The sequence below is a fragment of the Manis pentadactyla genome, chromosome 4, assembly GCF_030020395.1.
Source record: "Manis pentadactyla isolate mManPen7 chromosome 4, mManPen7.hap1, whole genome shotgun sequence".
In the NCBI taxonomy this organism is placed as follows: domain Eukaryota; kingdom Metazoa; phylum Chordata; class Mammalia; order Pholidota; family Manidae; genus Manis; species Manis pentadactyla.
The window spans coordinates 136,087,836-136,106,235 of record NC_080022.1 but is presented as its reverse complement, the minus strand read 5'-3'; the positions used below and the strand labels follow the sequence as shown (position 1 = coordinate 136,106,235).

The following is an 18,400-nucleotide window of genomic DNA, read 5'->3' as shown; positions in this document are numbered from 1 at the left end:
CTCAAGGCCACAGTTTGGCGCACGCGCGAAAGTTGGCGGTGGGGCGGAGCCTGGAGCGAATCAGGCCCCGCCTTAAGTTGAGTGGGCGGGGCGGCGTGACGTCACGAGACCCGGAGGTTCGGCCCGTCGGACCAGCTCGAGCCACATACCCCTTCTACCGGCTACTGCCCCAACGACTCTTCCCATCCTAGTCTTGGAAAAAGTGTAGAGAGGGCCATCGTCCCTACGTCCATGCGGCAGGGCTCGGGAGGGGCCTTTCTGCGACAGCCCCTGAGTTATTAAACATGATCACTACCTCTTCCCAGACTATGCCAGGTCTTAGTCGTGGGAGGAATCATGGATGCTCCGCCCCTTTCACCTGAGTGGGCGGGGCCATCGGGCCGTGACGCCATCACAGGGCGTCTGAGAAAAGACAAGCGAGTTGGAGATGGAGTCGCTGTCGGCTCTTAGAGGCTTGGTGCTGCTGCGGGGTGAGGGTCAGAGACACGGGGGATTCCAACCAGGCCCAAGGGGCGGAAGTGGAGAGGAAGGGCCATGTTGTCACAGGCTAGGGGTGGTCGCTACGGGTTCGTGAAGGCGGAAACCACTGTTCTCACTCTTTATCCGTCCCTCGCTCTCCCCAGACTCCGTGGAGTGGGAAGGGCGCAGTCTCTTGAAGGCGCTTATCAAGAAATCAGTACTGTGGTGAGTATATCGCAGCATCTCCCCGGGAAGGAAGCATGGGCCCCACTCTTTGACGCTCTCTCATCTCTTCCTCAGTGGGGAGCAAGTCCACATCCTGGGCTGTGAAGTGAGCGAGGAAGAGTTTCGTGAAGGTTTTGACTCTGGTATCAACAGCCAGTAAGTACAAATTGGAAGGGAGTTAGTTGGGTGTGGGACCTCTGTTGCTATGGAACTTACAGCAACGAGGGCAGAACATGGTATGTGGTAGCAAGCTGTGTAGATCTATGGATCTTTTAGGGGCAAGAATAAGAGGAATGAAGAATGGTGATTATCTGGAGAATCCAAAACAGAGACTAGAGAAGAAAGAGTAATGAAAGGCCAACATTACAGTTTAGCCCTGGAGGGTAAGAATAAACATGTTCTATTTTTCGAGTTACTCAGAGTCTGGCAGCTTAATCCAAAAATGGATTCCAAACTTGTGTGAAAACTAACTGCAAGCAGCTGAGGAACTTGTTGTAGAGGCAGAGGGAGCAGCTTGTGCAAAGTTATGGAAGTATAGGAAAGCATAGGTGATGATGGGAGGTGGAAGAGCTACCTGAGGTCAGACAAAAAGGTGGTTGATAGTAAATGGTCTTACAGAGTTGTGAAAAGGAGTTAAGATGTTATCCTAAAGGCAGTGGGGAGTCATTTGAAAATGTGGGCGAGTGATAACATCATGCCTGTTACTCCAGTGACCAAAGTGTGGAGAATGGGTTGGAAGAGGGCAGCCTGGAGGTAGGGAGACCAGATGGAAAGGCTATTGCACTAACTCACGTTCGCTCAGATCTGTATGTACTAAGTACCAGCTATGAACCAGGTGCTCTACTAGGAACTGGAGATATAGCAGTGAATGAGACAGAAATGGTCCCTGCTCTCCTAAGTCTTTGAAAATAATGATAGGAGATGACAGAGCCTGGCTTAAGGAGTGACAGTAAGGATGGAGAGTTTAGGACAACTGTAAAAGGACTTTAACAAGTAGAATTTCCAGGACTCCAGATTCATATAGTGGAGGAAAATATCCAGATCAGGAGGTCCCTGAACCCACCTATGTTGCCTGGTTACAGAAAATTACTCCTGGCCTGGGTAGCTCAGTGGATAATGATAATAGTTTACATCTGTCTGTTGAGCCCTAAATTTGTGTCTATCATTGTGATAGAGGTGATGCCATATGTTAAGATGGCATTCACAAGAGAAGCAGAAGATAGAAAGGAGATGTCTGGGAACAAGTTTTGCCACCATGAAGCTTTCCCAGGATTTCTAGCCCATGCCAGACTCCTTTTCCTGAAGTGCTATTTTATCTGGAGTTAGTACCACATGACTTAATTCTTGACCCTCTCTAAGCTGTTTAATAGGCAAGAACTTGACTTTTCTCTTTTTCCATCCGAAGAATCATACACTTAAGACACCACTCAGGAGGTATTTGATAATAACAATAGCTAACATTTATCAATCATTTAGTATGTGTCTAGTAGTGAATGTCAGAAGTTTGATATCCCTGTTTTGCAAATGATGAAATTGAATCTTAGAAAGATTACTTAATTGATCAGTTTGGTGACCTTTGGCAGGTAGCATAGCCAATCTTAGAGCTCCCAGCTGTCTGATACCAGAGTCTATGCTCTCAATCATATTTTACCTTTCAGTATTGCCTTTCACTGATATTTAGGGTATTAAATCAAGAAAACAGAGCCACAAAGATCAGAGAATGAAATAAAAGATTGTAGGGAGGGGATGGTATGATATTATCTCCTGTTTTCCTTTTTTGCAGGCTAGTTTACCATGATTTCTTCAGAGACCCTCTCAACTGGTCAAAGACTGGGAAAGCCCTTCCTGGGGGACCCCTGGGAGCCTTGAGAGCCATGTGTGGGAAGAAAGATCTTGGTCCTGTCACCATTGCTCTTGATTCACTCAGCTGGCTGCTGCTTCACCTCCCCTGTACCACACTCTGCCAGACCTTGCATGCCCTGAGCCATCAGCACTCCCACCCTGGTGAGATCCCTCCTTCATTACTTCCCCTCACACATCTCCCCCTGCCAAGGAACAAGGCTCTTTCTACCTTAAGGGAAAACTAGGGAAATCCAATTGGATCTTCTTCCATTTCCTTAACTTTTATCCTAGTTCTTGACTTCTGCGTAATACATGACACAATCAGTTCTTTCTTTTCCAAGTCCTTTCTTACTCCATTTCTTTCATTCATTCAACGGACACTAAATATATACGTGTCAGGTACATGGGAAATAATGGGAGAATAAAGACTTAACAGTAATAAGGTCCTTGCCTTCCAGAGCTCAAAGTCCCATAAAGGACACAGACAAGTAAACAAGCAGTTACAAGATAGTCTGATAAGGGCCACAGTGACAAAGGAACATGCACAGAGTACCTTAAGGAAGGAATGTCCTGAGAGTCAAGGGGTCAGACAGGCAAATTTGACCATGCAAGAGGCACTGGGACTAGCCCTGAAGTACACTATGGCTTCTAGAATGGGCTTTGGAGTCAGATATCCAGGTTTATATTAAGGTGCTTGATCTCTTAATGCTTCAGTTTCCTCTGTAAAAGTTGAGTTTATAGTATTCAAGTCTAGTATAGGACTTCATAGTATTCAGATGAACCAATTGGAATTGGTATTTTTGTAAGTCAGATAAGGTCAAATGTCAATTAACAGCAATTTCCTATGATTCAACCTAAAAGTACTGACTTTCATAAGGGTTGAAATACTGAAAGTAGTGCGGTGCCTGACACTATAAATCCTCCGAAAAAGGGAGGGGGAGAAAAGGAGGAAATCAAAGGAACCTTGACTGGGATCTCAGCAAGTTCCAACAACTGCAAGTAGTTCAGTATGTCAGAGATGAGGCTGAAGAGTAAGCAGAGACCAGGTGATGTGTTAATTCCACACTGAAGGCCATGAGGAGCTCCTGAGGATTGAAGCCAGAGCATGCTTTGATCAGATTTACATTGGAGTAAGAAAGTACGTTAAAAGTGAGGGCTGAGAGAGGCTCAGAGCAGGGCTGTGAAACTGGCCAAGATAAGTTGGGATTGTGATGGAGCTGTGATGGAATGTAGACCTCACCTTCCCTTTTTTTCTATTTGTTCCCAGGCCCCTACCCCAATGCTCCCTTTTTGCCCTACATTTCTTGTCCCTCTCCAGGTGACAGCACTCCAGTGCAGCATGTGCATGTGCTGGGCCTACTACATGAAGAGCTTCATGGCCCAGGTCCCATGGTAGCATTGAGCAGCCTTGCCCAGGCTGAGGTGACCCTGAGTGGTACAGTGGGCCAAGCCTCAGCCCACATCCTCTATCGGAGGCCCCAACAGCGCCCAACCCATGAGGTCAGGAGAAGCACTGGAGGTTGGGGTCAGACAGAGGGAGGTCTGGATGAGAAGAGCAATAAAAAAGCTGCTATGATTGAGTACTTCCCTGGGCTCTTATCATATCAGTTTCCTTCATCATCACAGCTACCCTGTGAGGTAGATGTTTTTTATCCCCATTTTTCAGGTTGGGAAATGAAATCCAGGAAGGTTTAAATTTAAATCAGTTAACCCAAGGTTACAAAAAGTTAAGTGGTAGAGCCAAGATTTGAGCTCAAGATGCCTGACTCAGATCCTTGACCTTAACCAATGAAAGATACTGCCTTTTAGAAAATGGAAAAGGAGAAAAGACTGGGAGTGATTACTAGGGGAGAAGGAACAAGTCCACATAGTGGGGTTTGAAGGAGGGGTGAGAAGTGAAGAGCAGAAGCTGAAAGCAGCCAGTTACATAGGTGATTGGGGATTTGGGGTGCTAAGTATGGGAACTTAGCTGACTTTTTGTAAGTCAGATGTACGTAAGTACTTACATCATGTAAGATGATGATGCATGTAAGAACCAAGTTCTCTCTGATTTGTTCAGTAAGATGGAAAACACCTTTTTGATATTCTTTCTTCTCCCCAGACTCTGTGGTTCTCCATCCTGCCTGACTTCAGCCTGCATCTCCAAAGGGGATCCCCACTAGAGTCCCAGCTCTACCCAGATCTTCACACACACCCGGTATCTAAGAGGGCTAGGGCCAGAACAACGGGATGGAGTTTGGGGTCTGGTGAAAGGAAAGAGAGAAAAACTGCAGACGTTGGGGTGAGCTCAGGTATTCCAGTGATGGGGCAGAGTGGCAGCATCTTTTGTACCTACAGGTGGACCCTATGACTCATTTGACCTTTAACCTTCACCTGTCCAAGAAAGAAAGAGAAGCCAAAGATAGTCTGATCCTGCCCTTCCAATTCAGCTCTGAAAAGTAAGATTGGGGCCTGGGTGCCCAGATGCCTTTGTAGAGCCCAGCATCTGGGCCTGAGAGATGGAGCAACAGCAGGTTATTGATTAACCTCTCAGAATTTATAGGGTCTGAAGTCCACCTCCAGAGACAAGTCCAAGGAGTGGTTCTCTACCCACCCATACCCCAGAATGGCAAAGGGCCTTTGTCTCTTGTCTCTGTAAGAGCCTTGGGCCCCAGCTCCATGGTTGTTCCCAGAGCCATCTGGGCCTGGGCTGAACCAGACGGGACCCTGGGGAAGTGGCCTTATCTCCAGGCAGCAGTGCTAGGATAGGGAGCTAGATGGGTGTGGCAAATGCAGGTTAATAAGGGCTTGGGGGATGCCTGTTGTTCTGTGCCCAGTGTGTGGGTGGGGGAAGCTAGACTACAACAGGATCCTGGCCCGCAAGCTGCTGAAAATTTAGGGTATTAGGACAGTGATGCACATAGTATCTTTCTCAGTACCAAATGGTGTTTCAGTACCAACTAAACAGACCAGGAAAAGGGACTTGGACCAACAAAACATGGAGACCAAAGAGGGAGTGAGTCAGTCACTGGGAAGTGGGTATCCAGGCATGACCTATTGTCCACCTGCACCAGCACCCATTCTCCCATTGTCTCTTCTCAGACAGCAGGCTCTACTGTACCCTGGGCCAGGCCAGGCTACCAGCCACATCTTCTATGAGCCAGATGCTTGTGATGACCTGGACCAAGAAGACCCAGACGACGACCTAGATATTTGACTGTTCAACGGATTTGATTAGGCTGTAATTGGAAGCGGGGGAAGAGGAAGACCTGGGACCCATAACCTTCCATTGTTTACAGTGGCCTTACCCTGTCCTGCCCCACCCTTTGTTCCCTGGGTCTATGAAGGCCCTGCCCTGTGATGCCATGAGCTAAGGGAGTAGCTTCCAAGCAGGACAAAAATTGGATGATGGCAAAGGGGAAGGTGAGAGAGTAGAACTCCTCCCCACACTAATAAAATACTTATTTTTTTTTATTAAAGAAAACTTTTTGCTACCTATTTAAGCAAGAGTTGGGAGTGGAAGGGACTGGAGGGTGAGAATGGATGAGGGAGCCAAGAACCTGAGTTACTTAGAATTTAGGCCTGAATGACAATGAAATGGCGGAACAGGAACAGTTTCCCACATCAGCGGTACTGTGTGTGTGTTTGTTTTTAATATACGTAGGTGCATTTCAGGTTGTGAGGGAGGGGTTTTGCAGAGCAGATAAAAGCCTACTTTCCAAAACATACTTTTTATTACTGTACAAAAAGCACACCCTCCCCTCTCTACCCCCACCCCCACCCCCAAGAAACTACATGGTGTGCAGGGCTGGAGTAACTTAAAGCTTCTGCTTCACGCCCTGCCTATGGGCTCAGCTTTCTGCCCCAGGGCCTTTCAGTTGTTTGGGCACACCATATCCATAGCTGCCAGGCTGGAGGCAAGGGGGTCCCAGCTTACACATATTCCTGGGCAGAGTTGGGCTTAGGGTAGGAGCGGGGTGCACGGTACCCAGCTTTGCTTTCACTCCCAGGGCAAGAACAAGAGAGCAGTGCACCTCCCAGGAGAACCAGAGCAGACCCTGCCCAACCAATGAAGATGGCAGGACCAAACTCGTACCTGTGGACAGAAGGGATTAGGGTCAGAAATCCTGGCCTGCCTCTCCCTAGCCCAGGACCGCCACACACATGTCCCCTTTGGAGGCAGGGTTCCCATACTTACTTGGTATTCATGGGAATCAATGGGTTATAAAAGTCTGAGACAATCTTGTGGCCGTACCAGGAGCAAGCTATCAAGGCAGCAAGACCTAGAGATAGAATAGGGTTCAGATATTGTGAGCCCCCAAGCCACCTTGCCCACTGTCAGTCCTCCAGGATAGGAGATGGGAGAACCCTTGGGCCCACCTTCAACCTGTTGCTCACCTGCGAAGATGAAAATGATGCCTCCGGTCGTGGCTATACGGGCTTTCTTCACTTTGTCATCTCCGCCACAGTTTGTACACTTCATACCCATCGTGGCCACCGCCATGGCCAGGAAACCCAGCACCAGCGATACCACCATTAGGGCTCGGGTGGCCTGCATGGCCGCTGCGAGGAAGAGGGAAGGACGCCGTCATTGCTGGAAATGCAGGAGGCCCTTGGACAGCTCCAGCCATTCGGTCGCTCGTCGCACCCACTAAGTGGCCGGGCGCTGGATCCAGCCACCGGCCAGGGTCTCCCTCTGCCCCCCAAGTCCCAAAGCGGGTGGATCCCACCGCTCCCGACTCTACTGCCGTCCGGCTCTGCCCCGCCCTCCCAGTGGTAGGACCCGCTCGGGGCACAAGGGTTTCGATGAAACTGCCCCGGCTAGGGGGAAGGGTAAAAGAGAACCGCGAAGAAAAGCTGAGGCAGCGGCCGGAACCCCGGCCCGCAGCTGATCCCGGCCCACGTCCCTACTCTGACCCTACTATCGAGGCCACGCGTTTTGTGGCTTCGGCTAATCGGCCGATAAGATTAGAGGCCGCAAGCAGCAGACAGCGGCCCACGTCTATCAGAGTACACGGCTCCTCGGCTCTCGGCCCGATCCCGCGGCGGCGTCGCCCCGCCTTTTGTCCGAGGGGAAAAGGGCGGGAGACCGCAGAGGTAATTGCCTGCCCAAGGGGTTGGGGGAGGGGAGGTCCCGACCTAGTACTCCGCTTCCTCGAGGGGTTGGGCCCGTCCTGCTTAGCTCAGCCGAGGGGCGCAGCAGTCCGGGGTGCGCGCCCACGTGCAGCCGCCACGACTAGGGCCCGCTCCTGCCCAGCCTCATTGCCCCAGTGCGACCACTTCCGCCGCCTCCTCTCTCTGCCAGCTCCCGAGCAACCCAGAGCGTCGGGCTGTGGGGCCTCCCTGTTCCGCACTCCACCCCTCAACCGCGGCCCTGGGCTCGTCCGCCCCGTCGGTCCCGCGGTCTTACCCGGCAGGGCGAGCACCGAGTCGTACATTTTGCAGCTGATGATGCCCGTGCTCTGGGTAATGCAGTCCATCCACAGCCCCTTGTACATGGCCTGGGCTGTGATGATGTTGTCGCCCGCGTAGGAGCTCACCTGCCACTGCGGGATGGCGGTGGACGCCAACAAGCCCACCCAGCCCAGCAGAGCCATGGAAAAGCCCAACAGCTGAAGGCCCGAATTGGCCATTTCCGCCCTCAATAAAGGCTGGGGACGCCGGGTGGGCGACCCTGCAGTTAAACCAAACTTGGGGGCCAACTCCACAAAAGACAACTTGGGGTGGAGTTTTAAGTCACCCAACAAGGCAGAAAAGTCTTTGGCTGAGTGCCTGCAAATCTTTTCGTCACCCGAGGTAAACACAAATCGATCCCTCCAGGCGAAGCGAGGGTCTCACAGCACAGCGAACAGGCTACGGCCCGCGGGGACTTGTGGCCAACAAAAGCGATCCGCGAAGGTCAGGCGGTTTCCTCCGGTGCTCACGGCGACCCTACCCAAACAAAAGGTAAGGGGACAATATAGGCGCGGTCCTGGGTGCTGGAAGGCCCCAGAGTGCCCTGGGCTGTCGGCACGAAGCTGCAGAGCGAGGGATAGGTCGCTCAGCGGAGAGGGAAGGTGCGGGCGAACAGGTGCCGCGCACCTGAGTATATATGCAGGGCGTCTGAGGCGCGCCCCCGCGAGCACCGGGAGCGCGGGGTGGGGCGGAACCGGAGGGGCGGCCGAGAGTGACCTGACGTCACCGAAGGGACACTCACCTGAGCCGGAAATCCTAGCGTTCCCCCGTCCTTGCCCAGGAAAAGAGGAAGAAACCTGAGCAGCAGGGTCACGCCCCTTCACTTGTGGGGCTTTGACCACAGGTGGGGAGAATGTGGAGACTTCTCCGGAATTCCAAGCTCAGAGTCAGCACCCCTGGACTGGGGTTCCCTCTGGCACCAGGATGCGCCTTCCTCTTTCGCCAACAGGTGCGCCTGGGATTTTGCGGAGCCACCGGGCGGGGGGGCCCCTGGCCAGCCTTGGCTCCTCCTTTTCCCCCCCGCAGAGACTCTTGGCTTCTACTCTGGGATCTCTTTGTCCCGTCCTGCTTTTGCCCCCACACTTTGCTCTTCTCTTTCATCAGCCTCCTAGCAGGTTCCACCTTCTGGGTCCCTGGCTCCAGTCCCTCAGAACTCCCCACTTCAGCAGCCTGCTTGGCGTCTCAGCTCCCGGAGCCACTGCCCCCACAACTCTCCGTGGCCCTCCCAGCCTGCCCTCCAACAGACTCCCGTGGCGCTCCAACACCCCCTCTTCTTGGCCCCCCATTCCAATCCCCGACATGACTTCAAGTCTGGGTCCTTCTTGCACAGCAAGGGTCCTTAAAGCCGAAGGAAGAAACTTCTGAGGCCAGAAGCCAGAGGAGGGTGGGGAGCAGGGTAAGGCCTAGGTCAGAGTCCTGGCCACTCCCATCCTTCCCCTCTCTTGGAGTCTTTCCAGACCTGTCCCTACCTTTCCCTCATCCCCAGCCAGGCCCTGCCTGTTTTTGCAATGCCTGCTCGGGTTTGTCCTCCCAACATCAGACTCTCATGCGGCCTTTTTCAGCCGGCAGACTCCCACCTATTCCACCCCCGCCCCCAGTCTGCCTTTGCACGCCACCACCAGTGCGCTAGGACCCAGCGTCACTAGTTAGTCCTTCTTTTCATCTTCCTGGATGTACATTGCTGCTCCACTTCTTGCCCAGCTTCCTCCCAACCTACCTCTCTTCCCACCTCCTCATGCCTCAGGCACACACCTTTCTACTGTCTCTCTCTCATTTCATTTTTCTCTCTCCCTTTTTTACCTGTTCTCTCACGTTTTCCAGCTTAGTTCCTCTCTTTCAAACATTTCTCTGTCTTTCCTTCTTTTATTCAATAAACTCATTAAAGGGCCTCATACTAAGCTAATTGGTCAGCTTTTCTGTAATATGGACACTTTAGTGAACAATTTGTTATCCATTTTTATTTTTCTACTTTTGGTAAATGGTGAGTTTTTTTTTTTAAGGTGCTTACTTACTAGCTGTAAAATTCCATGTTTCTCAGTAGTATCTCCAACTTCTCTCCAAGATCACTAACACCATCACCTCTGCAACTGCCTCCAAACCAATCCCTGCTTCCCTGCCTGTCCTTCTAAAATCTATTCTCTGCAAGTGACTTTTTTTTCCCTTTCAAACTTAGCTCTTATCACTTCCCATTTAAAACCCTTAGAATCTTCCAATGGCACTATTTTGTTCCATTTCCCTCATTGGATTTGGCTAATAAGTGCCACACCAGGGCTTACCAGACCCCGTGCTGTGGCCACACAGCTCTCTGTTCCTGAAACATACTCTGTTCCTTCTCACCAAAGTGCCTGTGCATATTCTGTTCTCTAGGCCTGCATGCTCTTCTCCATTTATCCCACCCACCTTCCTCTACCCTTCTAACCCCCTCATCCTTCAGCTATTAGCTCAAATATCCTTTCTCCTCAGAAGCCTGGCCTGATTCCCTCCCTCCAGACTGAGTCAGATCACCTGCTAAATGCTCTCACCACTACTTGTACTTTGCTTTCAAAGCTCTTATCACTGTTTGAAACTATTCACTTGGTGTGGTAATTCATTCAGTGTCGGTCTTCCCACTGTATTAGAAGTTCCAAGAGAGTAGAGGTGTGTCTGGGTTCTTTCGCCAATAAGTATTTGATGAATGAATGAATACATTGCAAATTAACAATATTTTCCTCCACTTATTCAAAAATATTTTCTGAGTATCTGTGTAATATACCAGGGACCATGCTTTACACTAGGGATACAGCAGTAAACAAAATAGATAAGGATACTGTGCTCATGTAACATAGATTCTAGAGGGAGGAAACAGGCAATAAAGGCATAAACCAAATAGTGCATGTTTGGAGGCAATAAAATGGGAATATGACAAGGTTGGGTCCACTTTAAGTGAGGTCAGGGAGACCTTTCTAGGAAGTGACTATTAAATAACAAGCCAGCCATGACAGAAGCAAGTTACAGGGCATAATAAGTGCTAAGAACCTGTGTTGGTTGCCCTTTGAGACTTGTAATATTAATTTAAATCAGGATCTCTCAACCTCAGCACTATTGACATTTGGGGCCAGCTAGTTCTTTGTTATGGGTGACTGTCCTGTCCCGTATAGGGTATTTAGCAGCATCCTTGATTTCTATTGACTAGATGCCAGTAAAAGCCATCCAAAACCCAAATATGACAATTAAAAATGTCTCCACACATTGCCAAATGTCCCAGTGAGGGAGGAAGAAAATCAGTCCCTGTTAGGAGCCACTGATTTAAAGTGTGACCAGTCAGCATCACTGTGAACTTCCTGCTGTAGTAGCCTTCAAATAAACAGTTGGGTACAAGGGGCACATACATGAGTGGTTAGAATCAACCAAGGTTGGGGTTTTGCTGAAAAAAGAGAGAAAGGATTTTAAGGTATTTGCATAAAGGGTGTTTTATGTGTTAGATCATGGATATAAATTGGGTATGAAGGAGAATAAAGTGTTGGTAGATAGTGAAAAACTGATGGAGTCAATGGTTTAGAAGTCTCCATGGGGTGAAAGGCATGGGGATACATGACTACCTGAGCTGGAAAGCTAGGAAGTGCTCATCAGAGGTGGGAGGCTTGAATCCAATAAATTGGAGGAGGTTGTTTTTGGAGACGACAAAGCCTAAGGTAAAGGCCAAAGAGAAAGATCACTGGAGATGAGACTGAGCTGAGAGGCTGCAATTAGATGGAGCACCCCAACGGATTTTGAAGCCAACAATGGCAATAGGAACATAGGTGTAAAGAGGAAGATGATTTAAAGTGTGATGATCCAGGAGCTAAAGTTACCAGTGAATGTAGGTGAATGACTAGGCTGGAAGGTGCCAACAATAATTAGAAGTAGTGGGTGATACACACTTCCAGATATGAACTTCAAAAGAGCAGAGGATTTTGAAGGATGAAGGAAGAATAATGGTCCAGAAGTAGCATTGGGAAACAACACTCCCAGCGCCAGACCCTGAGTTATGTAAAATAAGACCAAACTAAGCCTTATTAGGAGAGCTGCTGGGTAGCGTGTGCTCCAAGATAGCCAGGTTTCAGTAAGATCTAGTAAAGGAACGTTCAGAAAAGAAGCTGGATATAAAAAGACAATGACAGACATTGAGTCCAGAGGTCACAGTGCAAGAGTTTGAAAGATCAAATCTGGTTGGAAGACTGGGTCAGCTTAGGGGATATACACTACAGCATGAGGATGACGGTTGATATGATAATTTAGCAATCTGGTATGCCAACCCAGCCAACTCGTTTGTTTCTATGGGAAAATGTATTTTGCACTCTGGAAAACTGACAAATAAATGAGCTTTGGAAACTTGCAGTATTATTTTAATATTGTGTGTTATTACTCAAAAGCTGATCATTATATTATTGGTCAGAACAAGAAGTACAGGTCCAAGGCAGATAAAATATTCCAAGTTCTAATTCTGCCTCATTCAGGAATTTATTCTTGGGCCTCAATTGTCTCATCTATAAAATAGGGGTGATGATATTTTGCCTTCTTAGGAAATAAGAGGATGGGCCAGATGGTTTCTTATGGTTAAGCCTGGAGTGTACAGTTGAGATAAGGATCTTGGAGAAGGTCAGCTCATTTTGTGAGATTAGGGTAATCTTGCCTATGATATCAGTTAAGAATAATATAAGAAGAGTATTATAGGCCTATTTCATCTATAAATGTAAATATCCTTAGTAAAACATTACTTAACCAAATGTAAAAGTGTGTTTAAAGAGTAATATATCACAAACAAGGACAAGAATACAAGTGTTTATCTCAAGAATGCAAGTGTTTTAATATTAGAAAATCCACCAGTGTAACTTACCACATTAATAGACTAAATAAATAAAGGATATGGTTACTTCAATCAATAATTTTAAAAAGCATTTGATAAGGTTCAACACTGACTTACAATAAGAACATTTAGCAAACAAAGATTAGAAGAAATTCTTATACTTAGTGAAGAAGTCTTAGGCTCATCTTTTTTATGATTGGGAAAAGGATGAAGATGTTCACTATTACCCTTTCTGTTTGACAAAGTCCTGCAGGTCTTGATCAATAATACAAGGGATTAAAAAAATAAGTAGTGCAAAGATTGAAAGGGGCAATGCCGGCAAGGATGAGGAGAAGAGGGAACCCTCCTACACTGTTGGTGGGAATGTAAACTGGTTCAAACATTGTGGAAAGCAATATGGAGGTTCCTCAAAAAACTAAAAGTAGAAATGCCATTTGACCCAATAATTCCACCCCTAGAAATTTACCTGAAGAAAACAAGATCCCTGATTTGAAAAGACAGGTGCACCCCTATGTTTATCGCTGCACTATTTACAAAAACCAAGATATGGGAAGCAACCTGAGTCCACCCATAGGTGAATTGATAAAGAGGATGTGGTACATGTATACAATAGAATATTATTCAGCCATAAAAAAGAAAAGAAATCCTACCATTTACAACAACATGGATAGATGTAGAGGGTACTATGCTTGGTGAAATAAGCCAGGCAGAGAAAGACAAATACCAAATGACTTCATTCATTTGTGGAGTATAAAAACAAAGCAAAACTGAAGGAACAAAATAGCAGTGGACTCACAGACACTGAGAAGGGACTAGTGGTTACCAAAGGGGAGGGGTTGGAGAGGGTACGTGGGGAGGGAGAAGGGGATTAAGGGGCACTATAATTCGCAATCGCAATATAGGTAGTACCTCACGGGGAAGGCAGTACAGCATGGAGAAGACAAGTAATGACTCTGTAACATCTTACTACCCCGATAGACAGTAATGACAATAGAGGGGGTAAGGTCTTGGTAATATGAGTGATTGCTGAAACCACCGTGTTGTTTACATGAAATCATCATAAGATTGTTTATCAATGATACTTTAATAAAATACAAAAAAGATTGAAAGGGGCAAATTAAAACTGAGTTCCAGATGATATAATCATCTACTTAGACAAATGAACAGAAAACAGAGACCATTAGAACCAGCCATGGTGTTCAGCAGGTTGAACAAGATCAACCTAACAAAAACAAAAACAGCCAACTAGTATTTTACTATACCAGCAATAACCAATTAGGAAATGTAATAAAAAATAACATTCAATTTTCTTCAGTGACAAAACTATAAAGCATCTAGGAACTAAACAAGTATTCATGAACTTAGAGGAAAATTTTTTTAATTCTAATAAAGGACATAGAATATGACCTGAATAAATAAATAGGCCATGCTTTTAGTGGGGTGACTTAATATTATAAAGGTATCAGTTGCCACCAACGGAACAGAATAAAAGCTCAGAGACAGACACTTGTATATATCAGAAACTGATATGTGGAAAACGTCTCAATAAGAGAGAAGTAAGTTGGATCCTTAGAACTTAATACAAGGATGCACTCTAGATGGATTAAAAAGATGTAAATGTGAAGAGTAAAACTGTAAACTTATTGGAAGAATATGTAAAAGAATGTCTTTGCAGTGAAGAGATGGAAAAAAAAACATAGGCAAATTTTCAAAATCACAAACCATAAGGGGAAAAAAATTGTCATTCTGATTCGCCAAAATTAAGGATTTCTATTCAATGAAATTAACCAAGGAAAAATTAACAGGCAGATAATGGAATGAGAGAAAACATTTGTAAGGTCCAAATCTGACAAATAGCTGAAACCATTTTTAAAAACGTTTTGTCAATCAACAAGAATACTCTAAGAGATAACAGGCAGAAAATATAAGAAGGGAATTTACAAAGAAGAAAGCCAAAGTGCGAACAAGTGGTTAAAGGGATGTTCCAAGCCATGAGTAATCAGACAAAAGTGCAGTGAGATACTACCTTTCAACTATTAAACTGACAAGTATTAGAAATCCTAACCAATTCTTGTTTATTTGATTAAAATCTCATATACTCAAATTTTACAGATCCCTCTTCTCCTATGATCTCCTCTTACGAAAATCTGCTTAGAACACCTACACCTCCAGAAGTAACTACAATTCCAGAAGATATTCTTCAGATTTTATCAAAATACAACTCAAACCTAGCCACTCCAGTGGCAGTTAAAGCTGTGCCACCAAGCAAAGGGCTCCTTACCAGGTGTAAAGGACAGAATATCCGAGACACTGGCAACAAAAGAGAACTGGTGAACAAATTCTAGTGGATCCATCCATTATAGAAACTGAACAGAATGAGATAAATGCAGAGCTGGACTTACTTTGTTATTCACATCCCCTACATATTTCCCCCTTTTTAAAAAGCAATATATATTAAAGATAAGCATGGAAAAAAAAATCTCACATACTCCATGCTGGATTTTAAAAGATTGACCATTTAAGTGTTGGTGAGGATGTGGAGGGACTGGAACTCTCATACATTGCTGAAGGGACTATAAAATGGTACAACCACTTTGGAAAACAGTTTGGCAGTTTCATAGAAAGTTACACATACACCTATCTTGTAATCCAGCCATTTTACTCCTAAATATTTTCCCAGAGAAATGAAAGTATGTGCTCATACAAACACTTGTACATGAAATGTCCTAGCAGCTTTATTTGTAATTGTCTAAAACTCGAAATAACCCAAATGTCCATCAGCAGGTGAGTGGATAACCAAACTGATTACTATTGGTAATCAAATCAATACTATTCAGCAATAAGAAGGGATAAAGTTTTGCTACACAGAACAACATGGGTAAGTCTCAAAATAATTATGTTAAGTGAAAGAAGCCAAAGAGTACATTCTATATGATTCCATTTACATAAAATTCTAGAAAATGCAAACTAGTCTATGACAGAAGACAAATCAGTTGTTGCCTAGAGAGTGAGGGAAAGAAAGGGCTGATGGGAGAGTTTGCAAAAAGATACGAGAAACTTTGGAAGATGATAGATATGTTCCTTTTCTTGTTCATGGGGATGTTTTCACGGGTGTATATATTTGTCAAAACATATCAAATTGTATACTTTATGTGCAGTTCATTGTCAGTTATGTCTCAATACTGTTTAAAAACAACAAAACACCTTACTCAGTTCAGTCTATTCTAAGCACTATATGAGTATCACATTATTCATCTTCATTAAAACCCTAAGATGTAGATACTATTATCTCCCTTCTCATTTTACAGATGAGGTAAAGAAGGCACAAAGAGCTTAGGTAACTTTGCCAAGGGCACCAAGTTAGTATCAGAGCTGGGGCTCAAACTCAGGCCTTTTGGACCCAGAGCCCATTCTCTTAACTGCTGCATTCGGATGCTGTCTGAGAGGGTGCGAGGCAGCAAAACCCTCCTGCACTGCTGATGGTAGTGGTGACAGGGACAGTGATTCTCCTGAGTAAGTTGGTAGTACTTAATCAAATTAGGAATAAGTATACCCTATGACTCAGCACTTCCACTCGAGGAGAGAAATATAAAGAAAGACATAGGCATAATCAAAGGCAGAAATATATCTCCCAAAGAAGTTCTCATAGGAGTCCATAGTGAATCTTGTATGAAAATGTTCATTGCCACATTGCTGTGGTGAACTGGAGGTGACGTGGGTGCTCATCCATGCAAATGTGAGCAAATAAAATGGGGTGTGACTGATACTGTGGAGTATTATGCAACAATAAATTTGATAATCAGTTTTTAATTTTAAGTTTTTTTGAGTGAGTTTTTAAAGCAGAGTGCTTACTGAAAATAAGATCAGAATGAAATATAATATATAACAAGATATTTTCATAAATGTAAAATACACACAAAATATTTTACAAGAGTACAAATAAAACATAATCATTAAATGCATTGAAATGGTTGCCATTTGAAGGAGTACAAATGAGAAATGGGTATGGAAATAAAACAGAATAGTTTAAAAAATAAAAATAGAATAAGCATAGATCAAAAAAGACAATGTGCAAAGAACCATGTCATTAATTGAATCTTCTGCCCCTGACAGCTTAATATATAGACAAAATGCAGTGAAGGGACAAAGGAAGGAGATGGCACTATTGGAGCTCAGGAGTCAAGGTTTCCCTTCAGAAGCCGGTAACAGAGTGGGCCTGTAGAGTAGGAGCTGGAGGCAGAGAGGAGCAGAAATACCCTGGCTTTCTCCTGCCCTCCAATCTCTTACCTACAATGGGCCAAACTCACCCCTACAGGCAGTGGACACAGGAGCTTGGAAAACAAAAGTCTGCGGGACTTAGCTCCCAATGATAAAGGGCAGAGTTTAGGAGGGCGGAAACTGGTTCTGAGATCAAACAGGCCAAGGATTACTGTGTAAAATCATCTCTGTCTCACACACACACACGCTCCAATGCAAAGTTTCACTTTTGTCATGTGTCACTCCTTCCTTCCCAATCCTCTATCAGTCTCTTTCCCCTACCTTTAATGCCATATCTTTCCCTCTCCCAACTCTCTCCTTATATTTCTTATGTCTTCTCTACTTCCATATCACTTTCTCCACATTCTGTAAACTACTCTATCTGCTGTATCTACCTGTGACTTGCTTTCCTTGACGCTCCCTTTCCCTGGGGTTTAAACCCCTACAAATGTCCCTGATAAGCATCAGTAACAAAGTATCAATGACAGCAGGAATGTGCCTTGCCCCAAGTGGCAGGACAGACCCCAGCCCTGTGTTCCACCTACTACACCGACTTTTCATCTGCACGGATGATCTGTGCCTCCCTCCTACCCCTGCTTTTCCCCTCGGCACCTTTGTGGGCTTTCCGCTTCTCCTTGCATCTCCTCCTTTTGTGGTATTCCAGCATCCACGGTTCTCCTTTTTACCTTCCTGATTGGTCCCTCTCTGCTTCCATCAGTCATTGCTGCTCCTTTCTGCTCATAAATGGTTGATTCTACACAATGTTCAGATTTCAGTTCTTCATCTACACCCTGTTAGTCAGGTAGGTGGAGCCATTCACCAAATGGTTCCCTCCTTTGTGATTGCTCTGCTATCTGCCTTCTTGGCCATAAAGAGCAGGTCTTCATTACACTCCCTCAACATTTACTGAGCATCCGCCTCTATGCTGGATGCTGGGATACAGAGATAAACAAGGTAACCTGCCCTCAAGGTTGAAGTACGAAGAAGAAATGATGACAATATACTACACTGGAAACACATGGTTTTCTGGAGGAAAGCCAAGAAAGGCTTCACAGAGTGGGTGAGCTTTATGACTAGGAGTCCTCTCGTGTTCAGACTGAGGAATTTGTATGACAAAGGCAGTGAAATAGCAAAGTGGGATCTGGGTACAAGAAATTAGGTATTGATTAAAACATGAGAAGAAAGGATAGAAGGTGAAGCAGAGATAGGGTAGGAAAGGCAGGTTTTATTCACTCTGAAAAGGAATTTGAACTTGACAAGTGAGAGCAACAAAGGGCCAGTGACTTTTGAGCAGGAGTGTTAAGGTTGAACTTTTTTTGTATTGTACTCTGCCCTCTGTATAAGGGAAGAGGAGGAGCA

The 18,400-nt window shown here is 45.7% G+C and overlaps 2 protein-coding genes across 6 annotated transcripts; one reads left to right on the top strand and one right to left on the bottom strand.

Annotated features, from left to right (window-relative positions):
* The first annotated feature begins 21 nt into the window (after nt 1-21).
* ELP5 (elongator acetyltransferase complex subunit 5) lies at nt 22-6,133 on the top strand. Of its 5 annotated transcripts, none has more exons than XM_036896079.2 (8): nt 22-470; nt 624-684; nt 760-840; nt 2,468-2,688; nt 3,845-4,026; nt 4,628-4,723; nt 4,864-4,964; nt 5,608-6,133. In XM_036896079.2, the coding sequence occupies exons 1-8, from the start codon at nt 428-430 to the stop codon at nt 5,720-5,722; spliced, it is 900 nt and encodes a 299-aa protein (XP_036751974.1). In that variant the 5' UTR covers nt 22-427; the 3' UTR covers nt 5,723-6,133. The 5 variants fall into 5 exon arrangements, with proteins under 5 accessions (XP_036751974.1, XP_036751972.1, XP_057356941.1 ...); XM_036896077.2 differs by having other exon boundaries at nt 3,794-4,026; XM_057500958.1 differs by lacking the exon at nt 4,628-4,723 and having other exon boundaries at nt 3,794-4,026.
* Nucleotides 6,134-6,295: 162 nt separating this feature from the next.
* CLDN7 (claudin 7) lies at nt 6,296-8,545 on the bottom strand. The gene is made up of 4 exons (XM_036896083.2): nt 7,916-8,545; nt 6,904-7,068; nt 6,704-6,788; nt 6,296-6,601 (listed from the first exon to the last, which is right to left on the bottom strand). The coding sequence occupies exons 1-4, from the start codon at nt 8,136-8,138 to the stop codon at nt 6,439-6,441; spliced, it is 636 nt and encodes a 211-aa protein (XP_036751978.1). The 5' UTR covers nt 8,139-8,545; the 3' UTR covers nt 6,296-6,438.
* Between the last annotated feature and the right edge of the window lie 9,855 nt (nt 8,546-18,400).